Below are 15,248 nucleotides of genomic sequence, written 5' to 3'. Positions count from 1 at the left end.
CCTCACTGTACGGGATATCACACTGACCTCACTGTGTGGGTCATCACACTGACCTCACTGTACGGGATATCACACTGACCTCACTGTATGTGACATCACACTGACCTCACTGTACGGGATATCACACTGACCTCACTGTATGTGACATCACACTGACCTCACTGTACGGGATATCACACTGATCTCACTGTACGGGTCATCACACTGACCTCACTGTATCAAACATCACACTGACCTCACTGTATGTGACATCACACTGACCTCACTGTACGGACATCACACGGACCACACTGTATGTGACATCACACTGACCTCACTGTACGGACATCACACGGACCTCACTGTACGGACATCACACTGACCTCACTGTACGGACATCACACGGACCTCACTGTACGGGACATCACACTGACCTCACTGTATGTGACATCACACGGACCTTACTGTATGTGACATCACACTGACCTCACTGTATATGACATCACACTGACTTCACTGTACAGACATCACACGGACCTCACTGTACAGACATCACACTGACCTCACTGTATGTGACATCACACTGACCTCACTGTACGGGACATCACACTGACCTCACTGTGCAGATATCACACTGACCTCACTGTAGGGATATCGCACTGACCTCACTGTATGTGTCATCACACGGACCTTACTGTATGTGACATCACACTGACCTCACTGTAGGTGACATCACACTGACTTCACTGTACAGACATCACACGGATCTCACTGTACGGACATCACACTGACCTCACTGTATGTGACATCACACTGACCTCACCGTACGGGATATCACACTGACCTCACTGTGTGGGTCATCACACTGACCTCACTGTACGGGATATCACACTGACCTCACTGCACGGACATCACACTAACTTCACTGTGTGGGTCATCACATTGACCTCACTGTACGGACATCACACAGACCTCACTGTATGTGACATCACACTGACCTCACTGTACGGGATATCACACTGATCTCACTGTGTGGGTCATCACACTGACCTCACTGTACGGGATATCACCCTGACCTCACTGTATGTGACATCACACTGACCTCACTGTAGGGATATTGCACTGACCTCACTGTATGTGTCATCACACGGACCTTACTGTATGTGACATCACACTGACCTCACTGTAGGTGACATCACACTGACTTCACTGTACAGACATCACACGGATCTCACTGTACGGACATCACACTGACCTCACTGTATGTGACATCACACTGACCTCACCGTACGGGATATCACACTGACCTCACTGTGTGGGTCATCACACTGACCTCACTGTACGGGATATCACACTGACCTCACTGTATGTGACATCACACTGACCTCACTGCATGGACATCACACTAACTTCACTGTACAGACATCACACTGACTTCACTGTATGTGACATCACATTGACCTCACTGTATGGACATCACACAGACCTCACTGTATGTGACATCACACTGACCTCACTGTACGGGATATCACACTGATCTCACTGTGTGGGTCATCACACTGACCTCACTGTACTGGATATCACACTGACCTCACTGTATGTGACATCACACTGACCTCACTGTACAGACATCACACTGACTTCACTGTATGTGACATCACATTGACCTCACTGTACGGACATCACACAGACCTCACTGTATGTGACATCACATTGACCTCACTGTACGGACATCACACAGACCTCACTGTACGGGTCATCACACTGACGTCACTGTACGGGATATCACACTGACCTCACTGTATGTGACATCACACTGACCTCACCGTACGGGATATCACACTGACCTCACTGTGTGGGTCATCACACTGATCTCACTGTACAGGATATCACACTGACCTCACTGTATGTGACATCACACTGACCTCACTGTACGGACATCACACTAACTTCACTGTACTGACATCACACTGACTTCACTGTATGTGACATCACATTGACCTCACTGTACGGACATCACACGGACCTCACTGTACGGGTCATCACACTGACGTCACTGTACGGGATATCACACTGACCTCACTGCATGTGACATCACACTGACCTCACTGTATGGGATATCACACTGATCTCACTGCATGTGACATCACACTGACCTCACTGTATGGGATATCACACTGACCTCACTGTATGGGTCAACACACTGACCTCACTGTATGTGACATCACACTGACCTCACTGTATGGGATATCACACTGACCTCACTGTATGGGTCAACACACTGACCTCACTGTATGTGACATCATACTGTCCTCACTGTATGGGATATCACACTGACCTCACTGTATGGGTCATCCCTGGATACAAAGCACTCGCACTTTAGCATCACAAAATAGTAGGGTTAACTGTACTCCAGTAGTTAGCAAATATTTTAGCTTCTTGCTAGAGTAGTGAAATGGTCTCCTATTGGAGGAGCATCCTCTTTGCTTGAAGGATTATAATTGTCTGTTTATTCCAGTGATTTTGAAAGAAGCACTTATAGACAATGGCACCAAAAACAAAATAAAAGCTGTTTTACTTCATTAAAAATGTTTCCTTGAAGTATTTAAATCTTTGTTTATTATACTGATGCATGCAAAACTGCTTTAACCAATCAATTGTGAAAGTATTTCTTTGGTCATTTCATAAATGCCAGCATTGGAGTGTTGGAGGAAATATTGGCCTTGTCAGATTGAAGCATCAATAGCCGAAATGTAAACTCAGGAGTTTTATATTCCTATGAATTTTCAATTACTTCCTGAGTCATTGCATCAAAGTACAGTTGAATTCAGCCATGTTTCAGCTTGGTGGAAGTTTCTCCAGTTGTATGTTGAAGATTGCTTGATACGGTTTGAATTATTAGGTCCAATTAATTTGGAAGTCAATATGTGTTTACTCAACAGGGTCTTAAGGGATCTTATGTGCTTAATAAAATATATTTAAACAATTTGTTTTCATTCTGAGCATCATATTGAAATTGATTTCTCTGAATGAAGGATAACTGGGTAAACATTTATATTTAATTATACTCTTGTGCTCTGGTGTCTCTGTGTAATCTGGAAAACAGATTGTATTTACAAAAATGTATTTCAGTACAATGCAGATCAGAAAATTTTAACAGATACTTTTTCAACTAAGGTGTCTAATACTTCAAATTCTTTCACAGTGGATGACACTATCATTGCTATTCCATATGGAAGTCGGCATGTCCGAATCGTACTCAAAGGCCCAGACCATCTGTGTAAGTAGGCTCGGACTTTATCCAACTCGAGTCCTTTTCAATCTGCTACCTTTGCTGTGTTTTTGGATCTCATCCTGAATGATATTATGGCAAACGTTTCAGTATAATTAGGAACATCCTTCCAGCCTGTAGGCATGGATGACATTTATCAATATGTACACTTCAATCAGTATTTTCATGATTTATTTATTTGTTAGTAACATCTATAGATTTGGGTTGTTTATCTCTGAATGATAAGTAAATGCTTTTCTGTGATGCTCTAAATGTTGCATTTTATGCACTGAAAACAGGAGACAGGGATGTCCAAGTGAATCATTTCCATTTGGTTATTTTGCTCTTCTAATAAGAGTTTTTGAATTGGATGTGGTTTCTTTGAGATGGCCCTTTCAATATGAATGGTATGAGCGCTGAATTTTCCAGCTTCAGGTAATCCACATTCCTTGTGCTCCTTTCTGTCTTTCTGTCTCTCCCCCTCACTCTCTCAACCATCCCCCTTCCCCAACATTCCCAGTTCCATCTCCCTGTTAAACATACACTACACCTTGTGGTACTCCTAACCCCTCTCTCCAAACTGTCCCCAATCCCTCCCTTGCCTGGTTCCACTTAATCTTTCCTTAATTAACAGATTCCACCCTCTGCCTCTACTTTCATCCTTACTCCTTCCCATCCTCTCAGCCTGGCTCCTGGCTCCATCTTCCCTCTTTATTTCTCTTTCCTTATCTGTTTCGACTTATCATGCACCAGACATGAGTGTCCCCAATGAGTGTCCCCATTGGAGTACCTGGGACCGGACTGAACTTGGGATGAGCAGCCAATGCCGAGAACCATTCTTAGGAGTCCTCACTTGTGCTTCAGCCTTGCAGACAAAAGCGTTGATTCCCCATCAAATTTGCACTACCACCCTGGCTTGGGGCAAAATGGTGGTAGGCTGCTCCTCCCATTCAGGTTCATCAAACTGATGGGACATGACCTTGGTCGATAAGTCACTGGTCGTTAAAGAACAAAATCTACCTGGCCTGCCCAGAACTCAGTCTCTTGGCCTCCTGAATATAAGCCAAGTTCTTATGCTGTCCAAACGATAAAAGGGTTCTTGGTGCCCTCAATCCAGTGACACCATTCCTCCAAAACCAGCTTAATCACAAGAAGCTCCAGATTCCTGAAGCCATAGTTTCTCTCTGCTGGAGGGAGCCACCTGGAGAAGAATGCACAGGTGTGCAGTTTACTGTCTAAAGGTGACTATTGCGACAACTCCGATGTCAGAGGCGATCACCTCCACGACGAAGGGAAGGTCCAAGTTAGGTGAAATCAAGATGGAAGCTGATATGAACCACTGGTTGAGCTCCGCAAAAGCAGCCTCCACTTCTGTAGTCCAGCCAAAAGGGCCCGTGGATTTCTTGGTTAGTGCTGTCAGAGGAACTGCCACCAAGCTGAAGTTCCTGCAGAACTTTTGGTAAAAGTTAGTGAACCCCAGGAATCATTGGATTTGTTTGACACTGGATGGTTGCCGCCAGTCTCTGACAGCCTTGGTCTTGTTAGGGTCCAACTTGAGATTGCCATTGGAAATGATGAAATCCAAAAATGAAGTGGTCGCCACGTGAAATTTCAACTTCACCAGGTTGACATAAATTCCACGGTTTAGAAGCACCTTTAAAATGTCCCTGACATGAGCGAATTGGTCCTCCATGGACATCAAGAAGACTAGGATATCGCCCATGGCATATTTGTGGAGGGTATGCCAGAGCACATCATTTCTAAAGGCCTGAAAAACTGTTGGAATGTTCACAAGGCCGAAGAGCATAACTAGGTATTCATCCCTAGTCCCTGTCCCTGAATGCAGTCTGCAGTTTGAATGCAGAATGCATCACCCTCCTTTATGCGGACCAGATTATACACTCTCCTCAAGTCTAGCGTCATGAATATTCTTGCCCCTTGGAGAATCTCAAAGGCTGTATTCATGAGTGGAAGGGGGTAATGATTCTTAGCCATTATGCGGTTTATACCCTTATCATCAGTGTGTGACCGTAGGTTCACATCTTTCTTTTGTATGAAGCAAAAGCCTGTGCCAGCTGGTGAGGTGGAGGGCTGAATGAAGCTCATGACAAGAGCCTCCTTTATATATTCCTCCATTGCACTCTCTCTGGATCTCAGACCACGTATAATCAACCCACAGAGAACTACCAGGCAGCAGATCTACAGCATAGTCCATAAGACATAGGAGCAGAATTAGGCTATTTAACGCATCAAGCCTGCTCCGCCATTCAACCATGGCTGTTCCTTTTTTTGCCCTCCTTAGCCCCAATTCGCAGCCTTCTCCCGGTAATCTTTGATGCTGTGGCCAATCAAGAAACTATCAAACTCTGCCTTAAGTACATCCAATGACCTGACCTCCACAGCTGCCAATAGTAACAATTTTCACAAATTCATCACTCTCTGGCAAAAGAAATTTCTCCATATCTTTGCTTTAAATGCATGTCCCTCTATCCTAAGGCTCTTGTCCTAGACAACTACATGACGAGAAACATCCTTTCCACATCTACTCTGTCTAGGCCTTTCAAGATTTGAAAGGTTTCAATGAGATCCCCCCTCAACTTTCTAAATTTCAGCGAGTACAGGCCCAGAGCCATCAAACGTTCCACATATGATAACCCTTTCATTCCCAGATCATCCTTGTGAACCTCCTCTGAATATTCTCCAATGCTGGCACATCTTTTCTTAGATAAGGAGCCCAAAGCTGTTCACAATACTCAAGGTGAGGCCTACCAGTGCCTTTAAAAGCCTCAGCATCACATCCCTGATCTTGTATTATAGAGCTCTTGAAATTTATGCTAACATTGCATTTGCCTTCCTCACCATCGACTCAACCTGCAAGTTAACCTTCAGGGTGTTCTGCACAAGGTCTCCCAAGTCCCTTTGCATCCCAGATTTTTGGATTTTCTCCTTGTTTAGAGAATAGTCTGCATATTTATTTCTTCCAACAATGTGCATGACTATGCATTTTCCAAAGTTGTATTTCATTTGCATTTTCTTGCCTATTCTTTGATTCTGTCTAAGTCCCTCTGCATCCAGTCTGTTTCCACAACACTACCTGCCACTTCACCAATCTTTGTATCATCTGCAAACCTGGCAACAAAGTCACCTATTCTATCATCTAAATCATTGATATACAGTATAAAAAGAAGCGGTTCCAACATTTTCCCCTGTTGAACATCAGTAGTCACTGGAAGCCAATCAGAAAAGTATCTTTTTATTCCCACTCCCTGCCTCCTACCAATCAGAAAATGCTCTAACCATGCTAGAAATTTTCCTGTAATACCATGGGCTCTTAACTTGGTGAGCAGCCTCATGTGTGGCACCTTCTCAAAGGCCTTCTGAAAATACAAATATACAACATCCACTACATCCCCTTTATCTATCCCACTTGCAATCTCCTCAGAGAATTCCAACAGGTTTGTCAGGCAAGATTTTCCCTTAAGGAAACCATGCTGACTTGGTCCTATCTTGTCCTGTGTCACCAAGTACTCAATAACCTCATCCTTAACAATTGACTCCAACATCTTCCCCACCACTAAGGTCAGGCTAACCGGTCTATAATTTCCTTTCTGCTGCCTTCTTCCTTTCTTAAAGAGTGGAGTGACATTTGCAATTTTCCAGTCTTCCGGAACCATGCCAGAGTCCAATGATTCTTGAAAGATCATTACTATTGCTTCCTCAATCTCTATCGCTACCTCTTTCAGAACCCTAGGGCGCAGTTCATCTCGTCCGGGTGACTTATGTACCTTTAGGTCTTTCAGATTCTTGAGCACCTTCTCTCTTGTAATAGTAACTGCACTCATTTCTCTCCACTCGCACACTACAACATCTGGCACACTGCTAGTGTCTTCCACAGTGAAGACTGATGCAAAATACCCATTTAGTTCAGCTGACATCTCCTTGCCCCCTGTTATTATTTCTCTGGCCTCATTTTCTAGCTGCCCTATATCTACTCTCATCTCTCTTTTTTTAATATATTCTTGAAAAAGCTTTATCTATCCACCTTGACATGATTTTCTAGCTTGCTTTCAAATTTCAATTATTCCCTCCTAATGATTGTTTTAGTAGCTTTCTGAGGGTTTTTAAAAACTTTCCAATCCTCTATCTTCCCGCTACATTTTTGCTTTGTTGTATACCCTCTCTTTTACCTTTACATTAGCTTTGACTTCCTTTGTCAGCCACGGTTGTACTATTTTGCCATTTAAGTATTTCTTAGTTTTTTGGAATACATCTATCATGCATCTTCCTCATTTTTCACAGAAATTCAAGCCGTTGCTTCTCTGCTGTCATCCATGCCAGCATCTCCTTCCAGTTTACTTTGGCCAACTCCTCTCTCATAACACTGTAATTTCCTTTACTCCACTGAAATATTGCTATGTCAGACTTTACTTTCTCACTATCAAGTTTTGAGTTGAACTCTATCTGTGATTACTGCCTCCTCAGGGTTCCTTTACCTTGAGCTCCCTTATCTCCTTCAGTTTCAGTATCTCCACAACACCCAATCCAGTATAGAAAGCTCAATGACAAACTCTTCTAAAGATCTCTTCCACAGATATTGAACAAATTAAATCTCTTCGGACCCACTTCCAACCTGATTTTCCCAATCAACCCACATGTTAAAATTTCCAATGACTATCACAACAACACCCTTCTGACACACCTTTTCTACTTCCCATTGTAATCTGTAGTCCACATCCCAGCTACTGTTTGGAGGCCTGCATAAAACTGCCATCAGGGTCTTTTACCCTTGCAGTTTCTTAACTCAACCCACAAGGATTCACCATCTTCTGATCCTATGTCACATACTTCTAATAATTTGATGACGTTCTTTACCAGCAGAGGCATGCCCGCCCCCACCTACCTTTCCATCCCTCCGATACAATGTGTAACCTTGGATATCAGCTCCCAACTGCAACCATCCTTCTGCCACGATTCAGTGATGGATGAACATCATACCTGACAATGTGAAGAAGTGCAACAAGGTCATCCACCTTATTTCTTATATTCTGTGCATTGCGATATAACACTTTGGGTACTGTATTTGCTATCGTTTTTGATAATGCATCCCTAATACACTGATACTCACCCTGCTGGCTACAATTTTATCCTATCATCTGTCTGCCCTTCCTGACAGTCTGACTTCACATTATATTTGTTTTTATACCATCTGCCCTATCCTGAGTCCCTTCACTCCAGTTCCCATCCCCTACAGCTTCAACAAACCTACCTGTGAGAATATTGGTCTCTTTCTGGTTCAGGTGCAACCCATCCCTTTTGTACATGTCATCAGACAGTCCAAGGCTCAGCTCACTCCAGCAGGGTGTTGGAAACCTTCCTCGTGGCAGCCATGAATTCCTCCAAATCCAAGTGAATCTCTGGCCTTTGTTCCCAATGCGCAGTGGCCCAGGCCAAGGCTTGTCCAGTCAGAAGAGAGGTAATGAAAGCCACCTTTCTGAGCTGCAAATGAACCGGGATGGCTGGAGTTTGAATACTAATGAGCATTGGGTGGGGAAGCCGTGGCAAGAACCCAGGTCACCACCAAAGAGGCTGGAAGATGTACCGACTCAGCAGAGCAGCCAACTGCCTCACGTGAGCGACTCTCGTTTCCAACTTGTGAAATTTGACACACGGCAACCTGGAGGTTGTATATTTCCAAGCTCCGTCTGGAAGTGCACTCACTGTTGATTGGGAAAGACTCTCATACCCTGTTGAGTCCATATTGGCTCAATCGTACTGTGACGTGAGGCCTTAACAAGGATGGGCAGGACCAAAATGCTGGAGTATCCGGGGCAAGGATCGAGACATGGGGGTATAAAGCTGGAAGTAGAATTGAGCACAAACAAAATGCTAGACAAAATCTTTAGTTGGGCTTACGATTGAGCACTGAAACTCCGCTCTTTAAGTACTGAATACTTGGCACCCTAAACCTGACTGTCAATTAATGAGACGGTCCTGAACCCTTAAAGGCTTTGTGCCAGCTATCCATACTCTGTAGAGTTGGAATGTCTAAACTGCTGATGCAGTTGGATGCGTTTCATAACAACCTCTATATCTTGGCTCTCTCCCCTTTACACTCTCGGTCCTGATGCAGTGTCTTGACCCAATCCCTTGTCCTCCATAGATGCTGCCTGACCTGCAGAGTTCCTCCTGCAGTTTGTTTTCCATTGCGCCATGTTCCAACATCTACAGTCTCTTCTACTTCCTTTCAAATTGTAATGTAGGTTTGATTCCCAGTCATATACAGAGTTGAAAAGTGAGTCAGGTCCTAGATTATCAATTGTTAGTGTCTATAAAGGTCAGTGAAGGAGAAATCACTCTGGTCTGATACCTCACATTGAAATAAGGTCTGCCCTTCTCATTTATATGCAAATGAAGGAATGTGGATATTCCTTTTACCCTTTTTAACATTGAGAGGAAAATCCGGAAATCTGTTTCATCTTTTTGAAAGGGTGTTTGGGAATCTGCTGATACATTTAACAGTCGTACTTTCCTTCATCAGTCAGGCCTTTGTGTATAAAAGCTGAAATATCATGTTGCAGGTATATCAGTACTTGGTTAGGCCATATTAAAAATATTGTGAGTAATTAGGTCACATCACTTTAGGAAGGAAATGCAGGTTTTGGAGAGGATACAGAAGCGGTTCACCAGTATGCTGTCTGAATTGGGAAGTAGTAGATATTAGATTCTGGACAGTACCACAATAGATGCTGGCCGGTGTGTTAGTAACACAAGACTTTGTGAATATTGGGCAGTGAGTATGCACACTCTGCTTTAGAGACTGTGATTAGAGATAGATTGTATAAAAACACTTGATACCAGATAGTAGGGCCATGTAACATGTACACTGGCCCTACAACATGGTATCTGGACTTTAGTGTTTCTAACATATTTCCCAGTGTCTGATATTCAATATTTTATATCCAGCGTTTCTGACCCATAGTCAGAATCAAATATCTACTGTTTCTGAAAAACATTGTTTCTTTTCTGGCAACAGACAAGGTTCTGGAGAACAGGAGAGTGGCTAATGTGGTGCTATTGTTTAAAGGGCAGCAAAAGCAAGCCAGGAAACTATAGGGCAGCAAGTCTGATATCATCGGTGGGTAAGTTGGGATAGGGATAGGGTCTACCACCATTTAGGGAGATAGAGTGTGATGCTGGACAATCAGCATGGCTTTGTGTATGGGAAGTCATAATCCTTGGAGTTGTTCAAGGAGGTAACCAAGAGTGTGGATGAGGTAGGGCAGAGGATGTAGTCTATATGGACTTTAGCAAGGCCTTAGACAAGATTCCTCTTGGCCGGCTAGTCTTGAAAGTAAAATCACATTGGATTCAGGGAGAGATGGCTAATTGGATTCATAATTGGCATAGTATTAGGAATCAGAGGGTGTTGGTCAAGAGCTGTTTCTTGGCCTAGAGGTCTGTGTCTAGTGGTGAGCCACAGGGTCAGTGCTGGGACCTTTCTTTGTAATTTTTACAAGTTGTGGTTATTAAGTTAGAGGAAGATACTAAAATAGCAGGTCTTGTAGTTAGTCCAGAAGGTTAAGAAAACTTGCCAGTGGATCCTCATCAGTTAGGTACTAGGGCTGATAGTTTTCGATCTAGTTAAACTGAAGTATTGCACTTTAAGAGGTGAAACCTGGTAGGACTTGTACAGTGGATGCTGGGGCCCTGGCAATGTTATGGAACATGAAACCAAGGAGTGCAAGACCACAGTTCACTGAATGTGGTGTTTCAGGTAGATAGGATGCTGAAGAAGGCATTCAACACACTAGCCTTCAGTGAGCGTAGGAGTGGAGAAGTTATGTTGCGATTGGGTAAGATGAGGCCTCACTGGAATATTGTGTCAGCCTGTTATAAGGAAGATGTTATTAAACTAGAGAGAGTGCTGAAAGAATTACCAGGATATTGCCTAGATTTGGAGGCCTGAGTTGGAAGGAGGTGTTGCATGGATTAGGACTTTGTTCCCTGAAATTTAGATGGGAGATGATCTGATAGAGGTATATAAGACAGGGTGAAAGCATGTAGTCTTTTTACCCATGTAGGAGATGCTGAAGACAAGAGGGCACAGATTTCAAATCAGAGATGAGAAATTTAAAAGGGACATCAGGACAGCTGCTTCATACAGTGGTTGGTGCATATTCAGAATGAGCGGCCAGAAATGGTGGTTGAAGCAGGCACATTAGCAACATTTAACAAATACTCAGATAAGTACAGGGATGGGAGAAGTTTAGAGGGCTAAGGGCCAAGTGCAGGCAGATGGGTATAGCTCACTGTGCAACACAGGATGGCGTGGGCAATTTGGGCTAAAGGCCTGTTTCCACACTGTTTTGACTCTGTCTGTTTTGTGTTTTCGATACATTGCTCAGTGTCTGATGCTGACTGCTTCCATCAAAATCCCATTTATAAAGGCCAGCATATATTTCCCACCCCTTTGAGGAGGCTGAGGTCAACCACCTTCTTGATCCATAGCAGTCCATCGGGTGAAGATGCTCCCTCTGCACAGATTTGGAGAGGGAGGTTCAAGATTTAGATAGATAGATAGATAGATACTTTATTCATCCCCATGGGGAAATTCAACTTTTTTCCAATGTCCCATACACTTGTTGTAGCAGAACTAATTACATACAATACTTAACTCAGTAAAAAGAAAATATGATATGCACCTAAATCACCATCTCAAAAAGCATTAATAATAGCTTTTAAAAAGTTCTTAAGTCCTGGCGGTTGAATTGTAAAGCCTAATGGCATTGGGGAGTATTGACCTCTTCATCCTGTCTGAGGAGCATTGCATCAATAGTAACCTGTCGCTGAAACTGCTTCTCTGTCTCTGGATGGTGCTATGTAGAGGATGTTCAGAGTTATCCATAATTGACCGTAGCCTACTCAGCGCCCTTCGCTCAGCTACCGATGTTAAACTCTCCAGTACTTTGCCCACGACAGAGCCCGCCTTCCTTACCAGCTTATTAAGACGTGAGGCGTCCCTCTTCTTAATGCTTCCTCCCCAACACGCCACCACAAAGAAGAGGGCGCTCTCCACAACTGACCTATAGAACATCTTCAGCATCTCACTACAGACATTGAATGACGCCAACCTTCTTAGGAAGTACAGTCGACTCTGTGCCTTCCTGCACAAGGCATCTGTGTTGGCAGTCCAGTCTAGCTTCTCGTCTAACTGTACTCCCAGATACTTGTAGGTCTTAACCTGCTCCACACATTCTCCATTAATGATCACTGGCTCCATATGGTCCCATCGTCTATGTATTTAGGTTGAAGGATGAGGGACCACTTTGAGGAATCAGTTTTTTTAACAAGTGTACCTCCTGAATCTGGTTTTATGTGCTGACAGTCCCACTGAAGAACACTGCTTGTGGGCACATGTTAAGCAGTGAAGTAGTGAATAGTATTCTTGCACGCATTGAACAACTTTGATCCTCCCTAGCTGTAACATGTTATCCCCATGCGTTGGACACATGTAGGTCCCACAAGATTTGCAGACCACTCAGCTACTACACATTTAGATTTCACAGTCAATTTCCCAAATAAAGTCTCTCCCCTTGTGCATATAAATGTTGCACTGAGAGATAGAATTTCCAGTTCGATGTGTCTAAAGTCTGTTCTGAATTACTTTCTTTAAATAATTTTTCCAAGATTTGGAAACAAAGACTCTTTTGGGCCAGAAAGGGGAGAGCAACCTCAGCGCACCCGGATCCTTCAGCAGTGTAAACACCAGCTTCGATTTCCAGAAACTTCCGGAGAAGGAGATTCTGAGAGCAACTGGACCACTCGGAGCAGATTTCACTGTGAAAGTAAATCATCGTCTTAAATTATTCAATTCTACTTCCACTAATAGCAAATATAATTTTACGTGCTTCATTCTAACATTTTGAATGAGAAAAGATCTGCTGGTTCAAACCCTGAATTTGAATGTTTCATTTCATACCAGTTCAGGATTGAAATTACCGATATAAAATTTGGAAATTTCTCAGTGTATTAATTTATTTTGCTTAATTCCAGCAGGTTTCTTAAGTGTCTTTTCCAGGGGGTTTTAAATTAGCATTCTTTTGAAATTCATTGTGAGTTCCAGTTGGAATGAATACTAATAAATGCAGGGTAATGAAGCTCTGTCATCAATGCCCTCTTCAAAGCTAGAAATCCACCTAAAGGAACCAGACAGAAAGTACAGGCAAATTACATGCCAACTATCTAGGATCACTGTTATATCACTTGCTGTAGCTTGGAGCTAAATCATCAGCTCAACCACCGAGCTGTTTGTTAGCATTAATAAACAACAAGATCTTGCTTTCCCTCCCCTTCTGTCACAACAGCAGTGGTGAGTTCCGCCTTGGTCCTGGGTTTTTTTAAGATTAATTCCCACCAGTGATAAGAAAGGTGTTGGGGTGCAGCACAAAAGGAGCTGTTCAGTACAGACTCAGCAGCACTGATTCAGAACTGTACCAGCTACTGAAATGATCCTGAAAGTAGCAGAGGAAAGGGCTCTGCTCACAACCCATAAAGGCAGAAATCATTGCTAGGACTTTACTGCCGTGCCAAGAAATCAGGTCTATGCTGTAGAATGGTCACTACTCTTGGACAAATGACGCTAGAATATCCTGCTCCCATCTTTCTTTGACCACCTGTACCATTTCAGTTGGAAAAATTACACACTAGAAATTTGTCATCATGGGGTAGTGAAATCGTACCATCCGGCCGTGAAAAGGATCAGAACGAGCAAAAAATCAACCATACCCATTTTGGATTTTTATTAATGCTGGAAACAGTATTCCAGTGAGAAATCCCCCACAGTGATGTCAACAGTTGCCCATTGCCCATATTTATTCTTCCAACATGACTTTCAACATTGCTGTCTCAAACAAAATGTTGTTCAGTCACAGGACGTTCAGCTTTTACTAAAGCTGCTCCCACTGGAGCCACATTCACACTGAACTTTGACAGGCTGCTCTGCAGCACTCTGGGGTTAACCACTCACACTAAACTATTTGCTTTACTTACACCTCCAAATGCTTTTCAGAATCAAAGCAGACTTCCTCTGGAATTCGTCTGGACTGACCATTCCTCTTCTGACTAACATGGAAATGGGAAAAAGCCCCTAGAGTTTCATCCACATCTTCATCCACTCAGAGTTTATGGCATTATCTGGATCTCCTGTTGGAGCAGTGCAAATCCACAGAGGCTACACTTGTATGGGCAGCCCTTTCTAAGACCTGTGCCTTTCTGCAACCTCATCCACATGAGTGAACTGCTTTCACAGTCTACATCATCTAATAGTTCACCCTCGGTGTCCTGGACTCAGGAGCATACCAGCTTGTTGGTGCCGGTTTCTGCCACATCTCCCAGCCTACTGTTTACTGGTGCATGGGATAGGTCACCTCCTCAAGGAGAATTGACTTCACCAGAGGATGAGGCAGAGTGGGAAATAGGCCTTGCTGGCATTGTAAAGTGCAGTAACTCACTGGAAATGATGTGCAGAGATTTCCTGATCAATCTTCTGATTGACAGGAGCATTAAGCAGAAGCCCTCGATAACGTCCATGACTCCCTGACACTAAATTATCTGTTCTCCAGCCTCTCTAAGGCCCTTTCAGTGAATCTTGGATCATGCTCCCTTCCTTCTCCTGCAGCTGTGCCCAATCCTCACACAGCACCTCTCTGTCTCTCTGTGCAAGGCACACCAGTGCTGTACGTACCCCCTCCTCTCTCTCTCTCTCTCCACTCCTCTCTCCCTCTCCCCTTCCCCCTCTCACCCCTCTCCCCCTTCCCCCTCTCTCTTCCCCCTCTCTCTCTCTCCCTCCCTCTCTCTCTCCCTCTCTCTCTCTCCCTCCCTCTCCCCCTCTCTCTCTCCCTCTCTCCCCCCTCTCTCCCTCTCTCACTCTCCCTCTCCCCCTCCCTCTCTCCCTCTCTCTCTCCCCTTCCCCTTCTCTCTCTTCCCCTTCCTCTCTCCC

At 43.8% G+C, this 15,248-nt stretch overlaps 1 protein-coding gene across 1 annotated transcript in view; it reads left to right on the top strand.

Moving 5' to 3' along the window:
- Positions 1–15,248, top strand: part of LOC140729187 (ADAMTS-like protein 1) — a 459,173-nt gene that overhangs the window by 392,472 nt on the left and 51,453 nt on the right. Inside the window, exons 8-9 of the mRNA XM_073048667.1 lie at positions 3,185–3,259; positions 12,938–13,095. Coding sequence (XP_072904768.1) covers positions 3,185–3,259; positions 12,938–13,095 — 233 coding nt within the window. The remainder of the gene's footprint in view (positions 1–3,184; positions 3,260–12,937; positions 13,096–15,248) is intronic.

Source organism: Hemitrygon akajei, chromosome 6 (genome assembly GCF_048418815.1).
Source record: "Hemitrygon akajei chromosome 6, sHemAka1.3, whole genome shotgun sequence".
Classification (NCBI taxonomy): Eukaryota; Metazoa; Chordata; class Chondrichthyes; order Myliobatiformes; family Dasyatidae; genus Hemitrygon; species Hemitrygon akajei.
The sequence above is the reverse complement of the archived record's forward strand: the minus strand, read 5'-3'. Positions and strand labels throughout refer to the sequence as shown.